At 41.9% G+C, this 21,825-nt stretch overlaps 3 protein-coding genes across 3 annotated transcripts; all 3 read left to right on the top strand.

Moving 5' to 3' along the window:
* The first annotated feature begins 444 nt into the window (after positions 1-444).
* klb (klotho beta) lies at positions 445-5,588 on the top strand. The gene is made up of 6 exons (XM_041048408.1): positions 445-1,209; positions 2,312-2,825; positions 2,942-3,210; positions 3,304-3,560; positions 3,721-4,655; positions 5,161-5,588. Exons 1-6 carry the CDS (start codon positions 445-447, stop codon positions 5,586-5,588), a joined length of 3,168 nt encoding a protein of 1,055 aa, XP_040904342.1.
* Positions 5,589-6,951: 1,363 nt separating this feature from the next.
* Positions 6,952-12,099, top strand: ube2ka (ubiquitin-conjugating enzyme E2Ka (UBC1 homolog, yeast)). Its single transcript, XM_041048478.1, has 7 exons — positions 6,952-7,278; positions 7,917-8,010; positions 8,256-8,314; positions 8,445-8,527; positions 8,991-9,090; positions 10,693-10,821; positions 10,922-12,099. The coding sequence occupies exons 1-7, from the start codon at positions 7,216-7,218 to the stop codon at positions 10,994-10,996; spliced, it is 603 nt and encodes a 200-aa protein (XP_040904412.1). The 5' UTR covers positions 6,952-7,215; the 3' UTR covers positions 10,997-12,099.
* Positions 12,100-16,372: 4,273 nt separating this feature from the next.
* Positions 16,373-19,929, top strand: LOC121188643 (neuronal acetylcholine receptor subunit alpha-9-II). Its single transcript, XM_041048477.1, has 6 exons — positions 16,373-16,567; positions 17,375-17,529; positions 18,037-18,217; positions 18,583-18,934; positions 19,190-19,462; positions 19,655-19,929. Exons 1-6 carry the CDS (start codon positions 16,373-16,375, stop codon positions 19,927-19,929), a joined length of 1,431 nt encoding a protein of 476 aa, XP_040904411.1.
* The last annotated feature ends 1,896 nt before the right edge of the window (positions 19,930-21,825 follow it).

Genomic DNA, 21,825 nt, shown 5'->3' on the forward strand with positions numbered 1-21,825 from the left:
GGGATAGGATAGTGTCACTACTGTCTTTTTAAGAGTCTATTTTTGATTTGGTGATATAATTGAAGGATACTGGCGTCTTTTTGGGATTACTGGTGAAAATAATTCACCGGAAACTTCTCCGAAGTAAAACAATGAAAGCGTGTGTGGATGTGAGTCAACCTTTGTATGTGTGAACATTATGTGGTAGGGAGGGGCTGTGGGAGCACAAGTACACCGAGGGAGAGATAAGGAAGTCTGACCAGGTTGTCAGATGGACACAACAGCACCTCACAGCTTCAGATGTACCTCTCTCCAGCCTGTGATCACTTCTCTCTGTTCCTTACCATCATTATGGATCTTTTGTCAATCACAAGAGGATTTATGATACTGAACAGAGCAGCTGCTCTTACTGACACCAGCTTCCCCCTTCAAGTGGATTTCTGAAACAAGGTGGACTCCTTCAGGATGCTGAACCATCCTTGTCCTTCCACATGTCAGTGCCTCATACTCTGCGTCCTGTTGTTGGTGTGTGGTTGGAACAAGGCAGCCTGTTCTCTTGGGGAGGGCAGGAGGATTTGGCAGCAGCCCAAGCCGGACCCCATAATCAAAGACCAATCTTTCCTTTATGACACCTTCCCCCCTGGATTCCTCTGGGGTTCTGGGACGTCTGCCTTCCAGACAGAAGGAGCCTGGGACCAGGAGGGGAAGGGAACCTCCATCTGGGACCATTTCACCCACTCCTCTATCAGTGGTAATTTGGCAACTGAGAATGCCAATGTGGCTAGTGACAGCTACACTCACTGGGAAGAAGATGTGAATGCATTGGAGTTTCTAGGTGTAAGATCATACTCCTTCTCACTCTCCTGGCCCAGGATCTTTCCTGATGGGAATGCCAGGAGTCCACCGAATACAGTTGCTGTGGTGCATTACAGTCGCCTCATAGAGAGACTTCTGCAAAAGAAAATCGAACCCATCGTCACTCTCCATCACTGGGACCTGCCACAGGTTCTGCAGGAGCGATACGGAGGCTGGAAAAATGACACTCTGGTGGAACTGTTTGAGGAATACGCTGCCTTTTGTTTCCACACGTTTGGGAGTCGAGTTAGGTACTGGCTCACAATTCATAACCCATACCTGGTGGCTGTACAGGGGTATGGGACAGGTGTGCACGCTCCTGGAGAGACAGGGGGTACCTCTGGCTCTCTCATTGTGGCCCACAACCTGATCAGGGTAAGTTAGACAGGCTTAGTAGACTGGGAGTCTGTAGATTTATATAGTCTGTATTTATTATGCTGTAGATGCCTGGGTTGTAAACAACAGTACACAAAGAATTAGTAAATGCTATAGGCTGTCTGTCAACTTTGAACTCATGCACCTTTTATCAGTTTATGATGGTCAATGAATATTTGCATTCTCCAAATGATTTTGAGGTCACAAGATAGTGAAGTAAGCGCAGATTACACCAGTGCTGTTATTTTGTTGCACTCAGGTTAAATCAATGCAGACAATGGTGATTTGATTAATTGCACTGTAACATGTAACTGGTGCAGCCTGGTGCAAAGCCTTTATGCCTGCTTCTAATATATCTTTTCAAATATCAGTTGATCATATTTTATTTTGACAGGTCTGTGATCAGTAAACAGGACACTTAAAAAGACATTGAGGTCAAAGTCCACCACATCAGCACTTTTGTGCTGGAGAGAAACGGTGTGTGACAGGAAGTCATGGAGATATGCTTCATTAATAATCATTTATGTTTATGCAGTTGAGAGTCTAGCACAGACGGTATGTGTACAGCAGATGCAGAGCAGATAGCACAAGCAAATAAAAATTTTCTGGTGCCTAATAGATTGTTTTCATAATTACTTCCGCTGAGGAAGTTATATCTTTGGTCCCATTTGTTTGTTGCATATATTTATCTGTTAGTTAGCATGACTTCTTAAGAAGTCTATTCCATATTTGTCTCTCACTGTGTCTTAAATGCTGGATCCAGATGTGTATTTTATAAACATTTTGTAGTGCTTAAAAAGCTGATGCTTTTTTCACAGCACTTATCATAGTAGCACAAGCACAGGTGTTGCTATTAGAATTATCAAAGGCTTTATTCCGTTCAGGCTTTCCAGTGAGCTATGACTGTGTGACAGTGAGTAAGGATGAACACTACGAGGACCATGAAATTGAAGCAGCTAAAGTGAATTCAGCCATCATTCATGTTGTTATCTACTGCTGCACCTTCCTACTGCTACATGTCAAAAGGCCTATTATACTTTTGTGATTTTGTTGTGGACTACAGTACAGTGCATCATATTAATATGTCTAATGTGATCTCCAGGCACATGCCAAAGCGTGGCACATCTACAACACCCACTTCCGACCAACTCAGAGGGGTCAAGTATCCATTGTCCTGGGATCCCACTGGGTTGAACCTCAGAGAGGTCAGGCAACGTCAGGCAATATCGAACTCTGCCAGGAATCAATAGAGGCTGTGCTTGGCTGGTTTGCCAACCCCATCTTTGGAGATGGGGACTACCCAGTCTCTTTAAAAATCAAGCAAGGGGCCCTCCTGCCCACATTCACCCCTGAGGAGAAGCTTTGGGTGCAGAAAACAGCTGACTTTTTTGCTCTGTCCTTTGGACCTAACAACCTCCGTCTGGGCCGGAACCTGGTCCATTATGGGCAGACTGTGACCCCAGACCTGAGGCGTGTACTGAACTGGATAAAGCTGGAGTATGGGGACTTAAGAATGCTGGTGGCTGAGGGGGGCTGGTTCTCCGAAGCAAGTGTGGGAAAGGAGGACACGGTGGCCATCTATCTGATGAAGAGTTTTATCAATCAGGTTCTGCAAGGTGAGCACAGAACTGGAGAGAGCTAACAAATATGAGTTAGATAATTTAATGAAGTGATCATGAAACAAATATGTGAAATCTGTTTCTCTCTCTTATTGCTGTGTTTTCTGTTACAGCTATTAAGTTTGAGGGTGTGCAGGTGTTTGGCTATTCTGCTTGGTCATTGGTGGATGGATTTGAGTGGAATTATGGCTACACTATTAGGCGAGGTCTTTTCTACATTGACTTCAGCCAGCCAAACCGAACCAGGTCCCCCAAGACCTCTGCACTGTACTACCGGCGTGTAGTCGCTGACAATGGTTTTCTGAGAGATGAAAACTTTGGAGAGGTCAAAGGCCGTTTCCCTTGTGACTTTCAATGGGGTATAGCTGACTCCACTTTACAGGTGAGAAGACAAGAGGGTGATTTTGCAGCAGAAATTGCTAAATAATGGCTATGTTCACTTTCACAATCTTTAATGTCTTTCTTGTTGCTGTAGGTCCACTTCTACCCGTTCTCACCACAGTTTACTGACCCCCATATGTACAGCTGGAATCTCACAGGAGACGGATCACTGCGTCCAGTCCCAGGGGTGAAACTCCACACAAGACCATCCCAGTGCACTGACTATTTGGCCATCCGTGGTCATCTTCGCCTGTTTGCATCCACTGGGGCATCTCACTACCGCTTCGCCCTAAACTGGTCTCTGATTTTACCCCAGGGAGACCTCTCTAATGTGAACACTGAGGCTCTAAGGTAGAAATATACACACACACAAACATGAACTGTTTCAATCTTCTAAAAATTCATTTTGATATAAAGATGATACCAGCTGTCTTTATCTAAGTCAGTCATATCTACACAATTTTTTCTTCTAACTCTATACTTTGTTTCATATTGTTATTATGTCTGAAAGGTACTACCGCTGTGTCCTAACCGAGCTCAAGAAGCTGAACCTGGAGGCTGTTGTAATTCTCTATTACCCAACACACAGAGCTCCAAATATAGGCTTGCCTGGGCCAATACTTGCCTCCGGGGGTTGGCTCAACTACAGCACAGTTGAAGCATTTCGGGAATATGCAGCACTCTGCTACCAGCAGCTGGGGTACTGGGTTCGATACTGGATTACCATCAATGAGCCGAACAGACTCATAGATGTTTATTCTGATGGGAACGAGAAGCATCAAGCAGGTCATAATCTTCTTCTAGCTCATGCAAAAGCTTGGAGGCTGTATGAGAGGGAACATTATAGCCAACAGAAAGCACTGGTATCACTTGCACTACATGCTGACTGGGCTGAACCTGCCAACCCCTTCCTGGACTCACATATGGCAGCAGCACAGAGATTCCTCCTGTTTGAACTTAGTCGCTTCTTAGACCCTCTCTTGTTGGGAACTAGACATGAGGAGAAGAATATCGAGGGGGGGTATCCACAAGAAATGAAGATGTACCTGGAGGAGAGAGCTCGAGTTACAGGCCTCCCTGGATCTCCTCTGCCTAGTTTTACTGAGGTGGAGAAGCACGAGCTGAGAGGGGCTTTGAGTTTTATCGCTCTGAACCATTTTACTACTCGTTTGGTGTCTCCATATCCCCGCACACAGGCCAGTTTTCAGCCGAAACAACCACCTGATCACGACTGTCTGACCCTTTCTGATCCCACTTGGCCCTCATCCGGTCTTGGACAGGCTCTTGTACCCTGGGGCCTGAGGAAGATCCTGAACTGGGTGAGCCAGAGATATGGAGGGGCTCTACCGATCATTGTCACAGCCAGTGGGGTTGATGATCAGGCTCCTGTTGAGGACAAACTCAGGCAACACTACCTAAGGACTTACCTGCAGGAGGCTCTTAAAGGTGGGATGGGACATACATTTCATCTCCATTAGTCTGCTAATATGTAATGTTCTTCTTTTCCATTCCAGAAAGTGTAGAGTAATCATATTTCAGTAGGAAAATAATGGAGCCCTGCAGTGTTTGGGACATTGAGACATAGACACAGCTCCTAAGGCAATATAGGTTTTATGACCATATTGCTTCCCACTATAAAACCCACATGTAATGAGAGACCATGAAGATCATAAAAAAAGGGAGAGGACAGAGAAACACAGCACAGTGCTAGTGCTGATCACTACTGTGTTCATATTTTGCCCCCTTTGGCTCTCCTGTATTCGCACATACAAAAGTGTTGTTTTCTAACATATGTTAACCATCGGACATGTGTTCTTAACATTTGATAGTTTCTTTAATGGTAGAATAACAGTATACCTGGGTTATTCATATGGCCTGAAGAGGAGGAGGGACAGGAGAGCAGATTAATGATTCTTATCTCACTTTCCACCTTTATTCTATTTGTCTCCAGCTCACCAGTTAGATGGGGTCAACCTGCAGGGCTTTTACTTGTGGAAACTGCAAGATCGGCATGTCCCTCAGTTCGGGCTTTTCACTTCAACCCAACATCAGTCCACACCTAAGGCCTCCATTGCTGTCTACAGAGAAATTATCACCCACAGCGGTTTCCCGGAGGATGACACCACGCAGACCTGCAGCTTCAGTGAGCTGCACCAGCCGTGCTCCGTATGTGCATGGATGTTCAAGAACAAAGCAATGCTGGTTTTCGGAGGCTGCCTCCTGATAACAGCTGTTATGTTGGCAGCACTCGTCATCTTCGTCATCATCACCAAGAGAAAGCAAACAAGAGGCGGAGGGAGGAGAACGAACAGGATAAGCAGGAGGAGAAGAAGGGAAGGAGTACCTGTTTGCTCATGTCCACCTGTTCTGAAGTGCTAATTGTAAAAGACGTCAACTGAGCACTGTGTAGCAGACTAACTGTGTGTAGTTCATTGACAGAAAAAAATCCATAATCCATCTATAATTGATCCATTAATGCCTGTGTGATCAATTTACCCACAATCACTGTCAAGAGAAAGTGTCTTCATCTGCTTTATTGTAATAATGGGTTATTTAGATTGACGGTAATCGGGACAATTGTGTAAGCTATTTTATTTGTATATTAAATGACCATGAGATGGCAACAGATTTACAGAATTCCATGTGCACATTTACAAAACTTGATTATGTAAGCTCTGTGGTTTACAGTAAAGACGAAATGCTTTACATAAATGCTGACCTTATTTTTGACCTTCACTGTGGAGAAAACATGTCAATACCATGATTCAAGGATTGTAAGAAAGTCAGTGAGTGATGATTGTATTGTGTAGATCAGACTAAAATGTGACTTAAGTATGATATTTGATATCATATGTTTAGCTCAGATTTAATTGTGGATTGCATAAATTTTGTAAAAGGAGTTTTTAAAAGGTATTTTCAAGTGGTATCCACTTAATTCAAACAGGAGATGTGCTGCTTACTGTGTGCCACAGACTGTGTAAATTTCCATGGGACAATGATGCCCCCTAGTGTCACTGTTTGCAGCCTTGATAAAGCACAATGGAAAATGCGGGTCTGTCTTCAATTGAACAAAGGGAAGAATACCAAAGTACATAAAATTCTCATGTGTTTCCAGCAATGAAGCTGCATGGCTTGAGAAGTGAGATCACTTTGCATGTTAGAAGATGCCATGCATGTTGCTTGAGTACAGTAGAGTACAGCTCGTATAGTAACACATCTGGATGACTCACTTTGAATTAGCGGCTTAAATATATTAATTGTTCTTCTAAAGTGTGATATGCTTCTCTGAGCATCTCCTGGTCACTTAAAAGTAAAGTATTTTCTCTGAAACTCGTCTCTGTCCCCATCTGTCTTAGAAGGCATTTACCCAGTCACTTCCATCTTAGCTTTGTATGAGCGACTGTAATGGCTAACTTCACTTTAGAGCATTTTTTGACCAAAAGTAAGTGACCTTATGGTATAGATTAAATGTAATGTGCCAATCGTTGGGTGAAACCTTTTATTTTGCATTAAAAGGTGATCAAGAATGACACAATGTCCTTGTTTTCCCATATGTACCACCTTTGACTACATATTATGGCTTTAAGGATAATAATAATAATATTAAGAAAAAGAGGACTATATTATTATTATTATTATTACACAATACATTATTCATCATGAACAGACTAACCAATGGCAGGAGGCGTTCAGGATGGCAATACAGATCACATGACCCCCTCTCCTCCAGACTGCATGCAGTTTGGTATTAAAATGTTTTCAGTAGCACCAACCATTGTGTTGTTGCAGATTTGAGATGACAGATACATGTTGAGCTATTTTAACGAATTATACCCTCATATTGATAACCGGGACTGACGGCACACACGTTTAACGACGTTACAGCTGTTATTTTTGAGGTTGTGTCCAAAAAAAGTGCAGAGCTCTTGTGGGCAGAACAAGCTAGCTAACGTTAGTCAGGTCGGACGGCGGCGAGGCCCCAACCGGACGGGAACACGGGGGAACCATGGCCAACATCGCAGTTCAGAGGATAAAACGGGAATTCAAGGAGGTCCTAAAAAGTGAAGAGGTTGGTTGTCTTGTTTGCCAGTTAAAGTTACGCCTTTTATTTTTTTCTTTCTGTGACTACAGGCTGAATGTGAGTGACGCGTCGCTGGCTCAGCTGTCAGCTTGCTAATCACCGAGCTGCTAGCTTTAGCTAACTGTATCAGACACGGCAGTGCATCCGGCTTCACAAATAGCTACTACCGCTAGCTATTTAGATGCTGCTATGGGGAAGTTAAAGCCAAGGAATTTACTGTTGCTGGAGCACAGTTAAGCAGATGTTGAAATTAATTGAGCCTCAAGTTCATGTTCCTAAGTTAACGTCACTGGCTAGCTTACCATGCCTTCTATGGTCACTAAGCTAGCTGGGTTAGCCCTAGCAAAGATAGTTTGGTGTGATGCGCCTGTAATACAGAAGGTGTACTCTTCACGTGTGTCCTCCTGTCTCTGTATGAACTCGTCTCTACCTACATTAGTGGCCTTATTATATGTAGATCCGCAAGATGTGTGCAACAAGTTGAGGTCAACTTTGGCTAATGCTGCGGGGGGTGTCAACTTATGCTGCATAGGCAGGTTTGAAGTTTGACAGCAAGCTAGCTTAACGCTTTGCAGTCTGCCTGTCTGCTGAAGTTAAAATGCTTCTTTGCCTTTTCACCCTTTCAGACGAGCAAAAACCAGATAAAGGTGGATCTGGTGGATGAGAACTTCACAGAACTTAAAGGGGAGATAGCAGGGCCACCTGACACACCATATGAAGGTGAGGGGCTCACTTAGACACACTGCTGTCTGCTAACCTGTATGCATGGTTGCACAATTTTGTTATGTGATACTGGGCGTCACTGACAACAACTTTATTTTTTGAGAAGGCCTCAGCAACTAACTGTTTCAAGAGGTTTTTAATTCCTAATTAATCTAAAACAGGTTGCATCTTTACTGTTACCATTTTATTGCATAGTCCTGTGATTATTCTTAAATAATTGTGACCCCTCTCGTTTCTTCCAGGCGGTAGATATCAACTAGAAATTAAAATTCCAGAGACGTATCCATTCAATCCACCCAAGGTAGGGATTCATTGCTGTTATTGTTACTGATCGCTGTCCCTTTCCTTCTGGACAATGGCGTGAGAAATTTTCAATGGCAGTGCTAATCCACAAATGATTTACTTCATCCCGCTTTCATTTAATCTCTCAGGTGCGGTTTATCACAAAGATCTGGCATCCCAACATCAGCTCAGTTACAGGTGCAATATGTCTGGACATTCTCAAAGACCAGTGGTGAGTGAACGTGTGCCAGCATTCTTGACATTCTTCATCCACCATACATCCATCACAAAATAGTTTTCTAGTCATGTGAGGCAATAAATTTCCCCTACCAAAAGCCATAGTCATGGCCAAGTTGCTTCTAATACCCACCCCTGTAACTGTTGCATAACACAGTCCTCTTGCCAATAAATTCAACTTGAAAACGATGCAGCCTCAATATGCCTTGTGAATGAGTGAGCCTTATAATTGTGTGGAAAGCATTAGTTGTTATTATTATTCCCAATTTTCATGTATAGTAATGTAAGTGTTCAGGCACACAGATCAAAGGCATTTAAACTAATTGGTCCACTATCATGTTGAGTCTTGAAAGGGTTCCTCAGCAGGAACACATCTGTAGCAGTCGGAGGCTATGAGTAGAGTTCATGCTCTTATCAGTGTTGCACTAAACTGTGACACAAACTGTATATCCTTTCAGGGCAGCTGCTATGACTCTGAGGACAGTCCTCTTGTCACTACAAGCCTTATTGGCAGCCGCAGAACCAGATGACCCGCAGGACGCAGTGGTAGCCAATCAGGTGGGTGTGCATGTGTTTTATGTTTTGCCTTTTGGTTGACAAATGTACTGTGGATATATATTTAAAATGTTTAAAGTGGGGCAACATATGTATAAAATATGATATTAATTATTATATGATATTATTGGTTGGTTTTACTGGTTTACAGTAACTCCCATAAACTTAACATTTGTTGTCCTGTGAATTTAATACCGGTATGGTTGAGGACGTGTATTAGACTGTTAAGATGTTAATTGTCATGCCAAGTTATTTTTGTTCCGATGTTTTTTTGTCAAGTCCACCTGTGTATGACCATAAATTGTTACTTTAAATGCTCTTATATGAGTTGATGCATTATTCTTTTTTCCTGTGCTACACAACAATTATCTGGTACAGGTTTAGCAGCATTGAGTGCAGTGCCAGTAATGTGAAACTGTTGTGAAATATCATGTGTAGGCAGTGAGCTGTTTGCCCATCGCCTGCTTTTCTTATTGAAAAGATTATCCTACTCTCGTGAACACATAACACCTACATACAATCACTAATCCTGTGTGGAGTAATAGATATCTATCACATACCAGCCCATATTCCAATGAAACATCCACGAAGGAATGAAATAAGGTTAGGTAACATTTAGTGTAGTATAAGATATGTTTTTGTCTGTGTGTCCATGTTTTTATACACAGTTTACATTACTAAATATTACACAGTTGGTCAGAGGTCCAGTATGGACTCGAAACCTTGGGATTTTCAGGTTGTTTAGAAGGTGCTGCACTTTAATTTCTCTTATAGCTGCACTGAAAATGCTTTGTGTGTGTATGTTAAAGTACTGCATGCTTCAGTAAAAAGCACTGTATAAATGTGTGAGTGAATGGGTGAATGTGACTTGTAGTGTGTAAGCATTTTGAGTGGTCGAAAAGACTAGAAAAACTCTATATAAATGCAGTCCATTTTTCATTAACAATATTTGGTAAGCCTTAGTGTTGTACTATATAATGACCTTTGGAAATAAGTTATGTGTAGTCCAAAACTTCATATGAAGCTGCAGTTTATTTGTTTTATTTAAAGTTAAAGTGGACATAGTTTATGATGATTGGAAATACTCACCTGCATTACATTTCAACAGTGCATACACAGCATGGAAACAGAAAGCGGGCCAGCACTTGGCTGAAATGGCTGTCTATCAGATTGCAGCTCTACCAGTTCATCTGGCTCAGAATGTCTCAGCAGCCTTGAAATCTTGCAGAGCATTATTTAATAGGCATTCTGCTGTGGAGCCACATATACACAATAGTATAGATGGGCCATAAGTGCACCACTCTTAAGCTTTCAATCATCCATATGCTGAAGGATATTATTCAAAGCAGAAGCAAATAATTTCACCTCCTTGTACTTTCACATGTTATATTGTTGTACAACTTTGAATCACAAGAGTACTTCTATTCTTCTTCTTTTTCTTTCTTGATTAACCAGTCGGTCGTTTGGTCTGTTAAAAAGTCAGTAAACTGCAAAAAATTCCAAGATGATGTCTTCAAAGGACTTGTAAGTAGACAGTTGTTGACAGTGGTATTCTGAACCCCTTTCACACAAACTTCCTGTTGTTTTTCATATTTGTTCACACAGTACAAGCAGAACCCAGAGATGTTCAAACAGACAGCGAGGCTCTGGTCTCATGTCTATGCAGGAGCGCCTGTCTCCAGTCCGGAGTACACACGCAAAATAGACAAACTCTGTGCCATGGGCTTTGAAAAAGTAAGTATTCCTAAACTTTTTCCTCCCGTACTGTGCATTGCTCTGCAGAATAAAACTGAGGTTGTGATGAGTTTTTGTGTGGTTTTTTTTCCCCCCCCAGAATGCAGTAATAGTGGCGTTGTCATCGAAATCCTGGGACGTGGAGACAGCGACAGAGCTACTGCTCAGTAACTGAATCTTGACACCCCCTTCATCTTCCTCCACATCCCTTTCTCCCCTCCTCACACATACGCACCCTCTCTCCTCCAAATTCCAGCTGTCTGAAGGCGTCTCCTCCTCTGTCGCACCCTCTGTTTCACAGTGGACTCCTCACCTCCATACTTCTCTGCTCCATCCCTCCATTATCCCCTCTGTGTGGCATCCCCCCCTGCTCGTCTCTTCTGCTGTACCACACTCCAATCAGTCGCTCTGTGAGCTCTTATCTCTGGTTTCTTTAAGTTCATTTGACATTCCACACAGTGCTACAATCAAAAGTCCAACCACATCTCACCCCCTTTGAAGCAAATGCCAGACTTAAGACCCCACCCACGCCCGCCAGTCTCCCAGCTTTTCTGGCTGTGTCCAAGAAGCGGCTGTCAGTGGCTTATCCTTGCCTATGCAGTGCATTTACTTTGATTTGTGAAAACCTTTGTAGGAGAGAGCCATTCAAGGAGGCTCTTTTGGACCTGGTCCCTATTTTTGCACACTTTGGTCCTGTTTTCTAAACAGGGTTTAGGCAGAGTCCTAGACTTTTAATTTGGTGTCTCTCATTCATTCACCCTTGCACAATAAACACTCAGTGTTTTGGGATGCTCTATAGTAGTATAGGGTACTCTAAAATGAGTAGTAAGTTGAAATACCAGGACTGTTACGAGTCTTTATATTGTACCATTGCTGGGATTCGTTGAGGGCACCATAAAATGTATGCATTTTTTAAACTTAAAATCTGGACATTCAAATAAAATTGTGGTTAAATAAATGTAGCGCACCATGTAGTAATAAGTAATAATGGAGTTACAGACACCAAATAGGACTCGGCTCATTCCCTGTTCTGGAAAACAGCTCATAAAGTGTCACTGAGGTGTAGCCATACTCATTTTCACGCCACATTTTCTCCCCTTCAACTGTCTGACAAACCCAAAGCTCCCGCAGCAAACCCAAGTTCCAACCCCCACACCTGCTCTCAACTCGGGCTCACTTCACCAGTCCCTTTCCCCACATTTTTTTTAAAAAAAAAAAAAGAAAGATTATTTGCTTTTGGCCTCCCACAGGAATACATTTGGATTCTTGTTTTTAAACAGAGAAAACAAAACAAAACAAGTTCAGCAGTAACACAACCTGTCACAAGTCTGGATGGAAATAGTTCCAAATGAGTTTGAAAAATATTGCATCATCTTAACTTCGCCAACAGATAAATATGTCAAAATGATTCATCTGTAAATAAAGATATTAAAGTCTGTGTAAATTAATTCACACTGTCCTTTCTGTGTTGCCTCTCAGCGACGTCTTCATTGTGTGATAGTCGTCAGCTGCCCCCTAGGAAATGCAACACCTAAAAACTACCTGGCGATAACGTAACCTTCCGTATTGTCAGGATATGGAAGTCAGTCTCAGCTGAACCTCAGTCACAAAATGACAAAGGACCTGTTTATACACGTTGTTGTTTAGGATCCCACGTGTTTGTAAGCCTGTTTGGCTGTGCATACATTTGAATAAAAACTAGTGTGAGGCACTAAAATTTACAAGGCCAACAGAAAATGAACCTGCAGGGAATTACGTTGCCAGTGAAAATAGAGCAAGCAAGCCAATTTAGATGAAGAATGTGCATGCAGAAGAACCGGAGAATGGATTATGCATATTGGAGTTTGCCTTTCTGTACAGTAGTACTTTGGGACATTCACAGTGGTATTGCACTGCTGTTGCGTTAAGTTCCTGGTTGAGCAAGCGCATTTTTTAGTGCGTTTAGAGCCTCAACAAGGAAGTGATACGGGCACTTAATATCATTTTCCGATCACCTTGCTTAGGGTGATGGAAACTTAGGATGAGCACATTAACAGATGGCCGGCTTGGTACCATGTTGTGTTATGCCGAATCTCTCCAGGAAACCCTGGCAGTAATCTGAATGTTACAGTTCAGCCTGCACACTTGCAGTCAGTGACTGCAGTCATTGCTTCCACTGCACAAGAGAGAAACTGCCGCTTGATGTGTTGCTGTCTGCTAATCAACAGCAGAACAGAGTGTTGAGTCGGTTGACTGTACAGCACTGAACCTGCTGCACGCTAACCCAGCTGCACATTTTCCAGGCATCCCCCAGTGACAAAAGCTCATTGTGAATCCTTTCACTGGATGTTGGCATATCTCTGTAGTGTATCTACCATCTGGAAGTCCTCCAAGCATCCCAGAGCAGAGGACTGTACTATAGATGGCTCAATATACGAGGCCCCTGAGATAATCACTGTGCTATTAAAATGCACACAAAATAAATTAACTTGCTGCATTATTAAAGTGTTGAAGCCTCCATAGGACGGACGTCACCGCAGCATACCTCCTTGGCTGCAGTTTGTTCCAGCCATGCTATAAAAGACTAATGTTTAAGCTTAGTCGCATAAGAATATGGCCTTTTTTGAAAATCTGTTATGATGGCATAACTGTAAGATTCCTGAAGGGATTTCACATTTGTGTGGTTTTGAAAGTTTGGATTAACATTTTTATAGCTTTGCTTTGGGGTAATATTTCCACTGTAAACCAATAATTTCAGTGTAGCTTCCTCAGCTCTCCTCTCTCACCAAAATTAGATTTTTTTTAAGTTTAGCTCTTTTATGAATCATGAGGCTTTCCTGCCATACACTGTTTAACCCCCACCTGTTTCTGTAAGACGCCCCCATAGCATCAAAGCCAAAATAACATTACTGAGGAGGATACATTTGAAATTTCAGTCACAGTCTTGGTGTAGCGGATTTCCTCCTGTCTTCTTTGATTCTTCAGCAAATTTTATCAAACATTCACTTCTGGGTTTTTAGGGGGCAAATCAAAGACACAGGTGCACAGGAAATTTAATACTGAATCGCACAATTTTTAGTCTTTTGATAACAGTACAAAGTACAGATGACATGCGAAGGCTCTGCAGAAACAAGAATCTCTTTTCTGACATGTTCTTTTAACCCTCTTGCCCCATGTTCCTCCTTAGAGGGATGAGGTAATGCTGGTTGGTCAACAGTAGCACACAGGGTTGTCTGAATGCACAACTATCTGAGCTGCTCGTCCTTATCAGGAAAGTTCCCACCTGCACACTCGTACAATAGTGTACCTGTCTCTGCTCTCTCCTTGACCAGCCTTCAAAGATAACAAATGTACGTCCTCAGGCCTTTAAGAATCTGTAGGTTAACATGATATTGTTGTCTTCACCATTCTGTGCACACTTATAATTAAAAATACCATTTCTATCTAAATACAAGCAATATGCTTTGTTGAATACATATAACAAAGTATTGATGACATAAGCATGACAGTTTCCCTTAACAATGGCCTTGTTATTAAGTGAGAGATCTATGACCTTTGTAATATGTAATCAACTTCTCCCCTGAGCCCAGTGAGCATTTTTACTAGTTTTAGCATTTAACTTAATCAAGGTCACAGTGACTCATTCCAGCTCGTCCTGAAATAAGCTATCTTCTGACAATATCTTACTTAGTTAAAACAGAAAAGAACCAGTTGACCATCTATAGCAGTCTATATATTACCCTAAATAAAGTGGCTGTCACAAGTTAAATTGCCATTTTTCTGTGATCAATATTCCAAAATGCCAAAGGTATATATATATTTAAAAAAGATCACTCTTTTTCTGTGCCTTGACATTGACCGACCTTTACTTTCTGACCAAAGAAAGGATGATCCACACTCTGAGAAGTTGTTAAGATTTTCAACTGTAAACTGAAATTCAGCTTTTTGTCTGAAAGCTTTAATGTAGTAAAGACAACATACCGAAAGTGGCTCATGTTGGCTGAAGTTGAAAACGTTATCAGTATTTATTGCTCCAGTTATTACCATAATGTTAATGAAGGACTGCTTAATTATTTGTTTGATTAAATGAGTAATGAAATGAGTGATTTTCAAATGCCAGTCTTTTCTCCTGCATATCATCCTGGTATTGGCAGTATGTTGTAGGAGCAGAGAAGCAGCCCACCTGGCGGGCCGGCGTTTGACTGACAGGTTGATAGCCCAGTGTGTGGTGAGGTGATGATTCGTGGGCATCCTGTTTCTCTCGGTCTCCTGCTGCTATGTGATAGCCGGAGTTTTATTCCATGTCTCAGTCAGCAGACATGCTTCCTCCCCTGCCAAGCAGTAAGAGCTGATCCGACCACGATGACGATCAGAGGAAATGGTGCTCGGCTATCTGCAGCTGAGTTCAATTGGGGTTGAACGGGCCATCATGTAGGCCTGTTAGGGGATGAAGTCTAGGACCGTCTAGACCCAATTACTTCTTTTTATTTTTTAATTTTTATTTATTTATTTATTTATTTTTACTTCTTCTCTGGGGTATTCAGAGATGCTCAAGATGATCCCAATTGTCTGTCTGGCGATGCTGCTTCCTGAAGGTGAGTCAGACTTGAAAATGAGTTTCTGTGCATTCATTTATCATTTGAACAGATTGTGCCGTTTTAAACTTTAACACATGCTTTTTATTTGGTTAAAAATAATAAAACAACTGACGTTAATCAATGTTAAGTTTATTGCTGTGCACGCAGTTACTCACAAGCTGCAGTAGCTTTTAAGTAGAGAGCAATTACCTAGATGCTGAATTTTGCATGTGGCTTTCAAACCATTTAAACTAAATAATCTTAAGAAACAAATTTTGTGAAAGTGAAAAAGTCTTTTTGCTAATGTTTCTTTACTTATTTATTTATTTTAATTTTTAAGCCCAAATGTAAGACAAAATTTCCACTGAGTTCACCAAATTGTTTTGAAAGTGGTCCCACAAAAATGAAAGAATTATTCCTTAAATAGCTTCCAAATAAAATATAAAAAATAAAGTTATTGTGTAGCATTAAAAAAAAACAGAAATTGTAAAATGCTTGCCTTCTAACATTGTTCACTGCCAACCCTGTTTGTATCATGTTTTATACGCTGCATGTCCTTCTCCTCCTCTCCTCCATTCCCAGCTGTCCTATCTTCCTCCTTTCATCCAGCCCGGCCATCGGCAGGAGGGTCCCCCATATGAGCTAGGTTCTGCTCAAAGTTTCTTCCTGTTAAAAGGAAGTTTTTTTTTCCTGCCACTGTCGCCTTAAGTGCTTGCTGTGGTGTCAGGCTCTGGGTCTCGCGCTTTGAGACAATTTTGATTGTGGAAGGCGCTATATAAATAAAATTGAGTTGAATTGAAATTAAACATTATAACTACACCAAAGGATAAGTAAACAGGGAATTTATATTTATCGGTCAACTTTTTATAGATCAATTAAGAGGCACAATGCAGTGCTGGAAAATACAGTTTGAGCCATGTGAGCTTTTGGTCTTCATGCCAGACAACAGAAAGATCACAGAAGTCATGGTACATAAAACCACATTAGAAAACGCCATGGTTGTTTTTGTCATAATGACTGATGACCAGATCTTTCTCCCACCAGTGGTTCACTCAGCTCAGGGTCACTATGCCCAGAAGCTTCTGAATGATTTGATGGACAATTATTCCAGCGCCCTGCGGCCTGTGGAGGACACAGACAGCGCCCTCAACGTTACCTTACAGATCACTCTCTCTCAGATCAAAGACATGGTGAGTGTTTACTCACCTGCAAGATCCTCATTCCTAAATTCTAAAGTGCTTATAATGTGTACTGTATATTGTGATAAGATCTTAATTACCAAAATAAAACCTGTTCCTTCAAGCTAGACTACAGAAAATGAAATGTGACGTATTTGTATTAAATTTATACTGAGTTTTCATCATTGCAAAGACAGTGGTCACCAAAGGGTTGGTGCTGACGTCTATGATTGACAGGCAGACCTCCCACAGTACAGGCGAAGCCTACTGTTACTCAGCTGGCTTAGGTTCCCGTTCAGGTTCAGTGCTGTGTCAGCCCACAGTGAATTAGCACTGTGTAGTATGTGTTTGCCTTTGTGTGATAAGAGAGATAACCAGCTTTCCTATTGAATTCCTATTGTCTTTGTGGTTACCTGATGATGTCAGTCTGTCATGTTCGAAAAGACGGGAGTGAGGGCCAGACAAGAAATATGTGTATGAGTTGGCGTGTCCTGTTACCCAAAGTGGTTGTGTGTTCTTCTGGTTGGTGCTTCAGTGAAGCTCTGGCAACGACACCAAAACCACCCCCAGCAATCACCCTCATCTACCTGATATTGACAGACAGGTCTGGATTTCAGCTGCTGCGATAATCTGAGGCCTACCTGTCCACGTAATGCTCATAGAGAGTTAATGAGCAACAGAGAAATGAGAAGGGGAATCAGGAGGATCTCTCTTTAGGCTGCTATTCATATGTATCCCTTGTCTGTGGGTAGGTGTGTGATTGTATGTGTGCGTCAAATGCTGTTTCTTTTTTGTGAAACTGACTGTGTGTGCTTAAAGGATGAGAGGAACCAGGTGCTCATCGCCTACCTGTGGATTAGGCAGACGTGGCATGACGCTTACCTGAAGTGGAATAAAGAGGACTATGATGGACTGGAAGTCATTCATATCCCCAGCAGCCTGGTGTGGAGGCCTGATCTTGTCCTCTATAATAAGTATGCCCATATGTCACACAAACACACACATAGGACAGTTCCTGATCTTTCTGTCCCTGTGAGGATAGTGTTTTGAGAAAACCCTCATGTTTTCAATTCTTGTCAAACCCCTGTTGTACTATAATAAGTTAAACCACTGTTTTATTTCACTATCAGCTTAAAAGAATTAAAAATTCCAGCAAGAGGCAGGATTATGCATATACACACATTCACGCTTGGGAGCGAACCGCTTTCACATTTCTCGAGGGCACTTCACTAATAACCTCACCAACTGTAAGATTCTAATTATATCTTTATAATCATAATGATCTGTTGTATAATACAGTTATAGAGTTAGAACGTTTTTCTGTCAACAGTTTTAATATACTTAAAGTAAAGAGTTAAAGAAAATTAGCTCAAACATCTATTAGAATTAGATATGTGGTAAAATTGTTGGTGGTGCATTTATTACTTTGTTTCATTGAACAGATGTTTGTTAGTGTGTCTCTACTTTCTCTCCTCCACCAGAGCTGACGATGACTTCTCAGGGCCAATGGACACCAATGTGAGACTGCGTTACAATGGAGAGATAACCTGGGATGCTCCCGCCATCACCAAGAGCTCCTGTGTGGTGGACGTCTCCTACTTCCCCTTTGATAGCCAGGAATGTAACCTGACTTTTGGTTCTTGGACCTACAATGGTAACCAGGTATGGAGAAACACATGCACATGTGCAACCATACTCACTTAGGGGTGTTGTGGAGGATAAACCCACCTCAATTCAGTTTATCCACCTTTTCAGAGTGATGATGATCCGTGTCATCTACATTTATCAGGTCAGTTGACGGAGTTGAGTTAAATGTCACAGGACTCACTCAGGTCTGTGTTGTGAGGCTATGTGTTAGATCAGGGGCTAATTGAGACTGGCCAGTCAGACACATACGTTCTTTCCTTGAGACTCATTGTATGGAACATTATATCCATTTGCTGATTTTGTCCTTCTTGGAAAATGTCAGTGCGTCGAGCTGGTTGTGTGCCTCCTTCGTACCTACTCATCCCTTACCTGGATTCTAGGTAGACATCATTATGGGAATGGACAGCGGTGACCTGTCAGACTTTGTGGAAAATGTAGAATGGGAGTGCCACGGGATGCCGGCCACCAAGAATGTCATCATGTATGGCTGTTGCTCTGACCCATATCCAGACATCACGTACACCGTGCTCCTGCAGCGCCGCTCCTCCTTCTACATCTTCAACCTCCTCCTTCCCTGCTTCCTTATCTCCTTCCTGGCTCCTCTGGGGTTTTACCTGCCTGCAGACTCTGGGGAGAAGGTTTCCCTCGGCGTGACGGTTCTTTTGGCTCTCACTGTGTTTCAGCTAATGGTGGCTGAGAGCATGCCTCCGTCAGAGAGCGTGCCGCTTATAGGTAAAAGTTTGAAACTTTTGTGTTTAGATTTCTAATGTAACTGTAGCATCTCTAGAATTATTATAGCAGCTTGCAAACCTGCCTATCTTAGTTTCTGTTCTACCAATGCCCAGCTTGGCTTTAGGAATGCGATATTTGAGCGAAATCTCAGCTTTTCAAGTTTGACAGACCAAAAAAGACAAATGAAGTGTCTTTTTCCGAGTCATAACAGAAAGCCTCCCTCCTGTCTCCTTATTCCCCTTGTCTGTTACACAGGGAAGTACTATATTGCCACTATGACCATGGTCACAGCCTCCACAGCTCTCACCATCTTCATCATGAACATCCACTTCTGTGGTGCAGAGGCCAAACCAGTCCCCCACTGGGCGAAAGTCCTCATCATTGATTACATGTCCAAGATTTTCTTTGTTTATGAGGTAGGTGAGAACTGTGCCTCTGCCTCCTCCTCTTCATCTTCTCACTCCCCCCAGGATGACATCCGTCATCAGCACCTCAGCTCCCACATTCATGCGAATGGAAAACCAGGGAGCCACAGTAGCCGAGCAGACCGGCAGAATCACAAACACCCTAGGCCCCAGACCCCGAAACCACAACACCATCCCAGAGTGAAATCCCAGCACCACATCACTAGAGAGGAGAGAAGCCACCTCTCTAGCTTTGCACCTGGAAAGTATGAAGGCTCAAATGGTAAAATCCCCACCAGTGACTGCTGTAAAGAAGACCAGAAGGTCCCCTGCTGCCCTGAAGACAAAAAACCTCCACTTCAAGGTCCCACTGTAACCTTTGGCCCTTGTGTGTTCTGTAGTCACGGTGTGGACACCAAGCTGGTGCGCAATGTTGAGTATATTGCCAACTGTTTCAGAGAGCAGAGGGCTACATGCGCCAAGGGGGCAGAGTGGAAGAAGATTGCTAAGGTGATGGACAGATTCTTCATGTGGATCTTCTTCATCATGGTTTTCCTCATGAGCATCCTCATCATTGGCAAGGCACCGTGACCAAGCAGGGACACTATAGATTTTTAAAATATTTGACTTCATAGTCACTTAAAAAAGGTGAAGGGACTATATTCTTCATCTTTTTTTTTTTTTTTTTTTTTTACAAAAATGTATGTTAAATAATATAATATTGATTAGAATATTATATTATATTAATAATGATATGAAAATAAACACAATATACTTGAGATTCAGTGTTTTTGACCAGATACATACAGCACGTATTTCTTAACATAAACAAAACATTAAAATCCATGATTTCTTAAACACAATAATTTTGCGTCCTACACATAGCAATATTACATTCTTTAGTCTTCATCAAAAACAAAACAAAATGTGCCAGATTATAGTGAAATATGAAGGAAATGCCAAGAACTTAAAATCAAAGGAATATATACAGACGTTCTTAAATCACTGTTTTCAGTTTTCGGCATTGTTGTTAGAGCATTCATTCTGCTACCTATACTGTACAATCCATCGCATCTCCGTTGATATCGTGTTGTAAAGGTACAGCTTATTACTGTATCCCCATCAATCATGGCTTTGATGTAAAGGTACTTCATCATCTGACCATTGAGTACATGTAAGGGGATCTGCTGTCAAGTTAAAATACGGCTGGTGGAGACAGCACACCTTATTCACCATTGTGAAATCAGATGCCTGGGGCTGACAGGCACAGCGTCGGTGCACACTCCCAATCCACAGAATCATTTTTCTGTTCAAAATCATCCAGTGAATAGTTAATGAGCAAGCTTTGTTTGTAGCGCAGCCAAGGCAGTGAGGATGTAAGGTAATATGGAGCATCAATTATGTAACGCAATGTGCACACTCTAACACCCACGTCTTCCAAAAACCCCCATACCTTGAACTTGGAAAGTCAAGTGAATGTGCTTGTGTGTAGGTGTGTGGGAGGAATAGGAAGGAATGAAGAAGAATAAGACCAAAACTAATGTATTAGTCCATCTCAGCACTCTCCAACTTTCCTAGCCTATCTGTGACATTCAGTCCCAAGCTCATTCATTCCTACTGAATCTTTAAGAAAGTGATCTTAAGTATATACTGTAGATGTAATTAGTTTATTTGTTGTGGGCTGTTATCAGCTGACTAAAAATACACTACTACATTGTCCATGATCATTGTAATGAAGGAACATGTTGCCCAGTGCTACAATGTGGCTCGCTGATGCAGAGGTCTATGTCTCAGAGGAATATAGTAAGGTCTTTTTGTAGGATATGTTGATAATATGAAAAATATAAAATATCACCAGAACTATTCTTTAACTTGAAGTTCAGAATATTTAAAATGTAGTGTTGCTACTTTTATTTAAACAAGGAGTACTTCTTACACCACTGGTATAACAAACGTCTCTCCCAGATTTTTCGCTACAATACCAATATCTTACAGTAGAGGGCATCCATTTCCCACATTCTGGTGGTGGATGCCCGAAAGCAGTTTGAGGCTGCATGTTGCAGCACAAGTGCACTGGATTTGCACCTCAGAGTTATTTCTGCTATGTTTTCGTCATCTACAGCGATCCTCTCACAAAATGTTTTCCCACTGAGAGGAGAAAAAAAGATTTGTAGGCTATTAGTCCTCCAGGTTATTGTATGCCAAGAGACTACATGTTCTGCTTGCTGTAATTTCATTATTAAATTGAGGCTATTACTGAAGGTGAGTTTGTAAAAATGCTGGGGCAGCAGGCAGCATGCCTGTTGATTGCTCTGTTGAATCTCTCCAATGCGGGCTATGTTGAATAGAAATCAAATGGACAGAGGAGTCATTGTTTTTTATCCTCCTCTCCAAAGTGATTGTCATGCTGAAGCATGATGCATCCGATATGAGTGAGAACATGTTACATTTTCTGTCTGAGGGAAGCTGAATGCATTGTGTTCCATT

The sequence above is a fragment of the Toxotes jaculatrix genome, chromosome 10, assembly GCF_017976425.1.
Source record: "Toxotes jaculatrix isolate fToxJac2 chromosome 10, fToxJac2.pri, whole genome shotgun sequence".
Classification (NCBI taxonomy): domain Eukaryota; kingdom Metazoa; phylum Chordata; class Actinopteri; family Toxotidae; genus Toxotes; species Toxotes jaculatrix.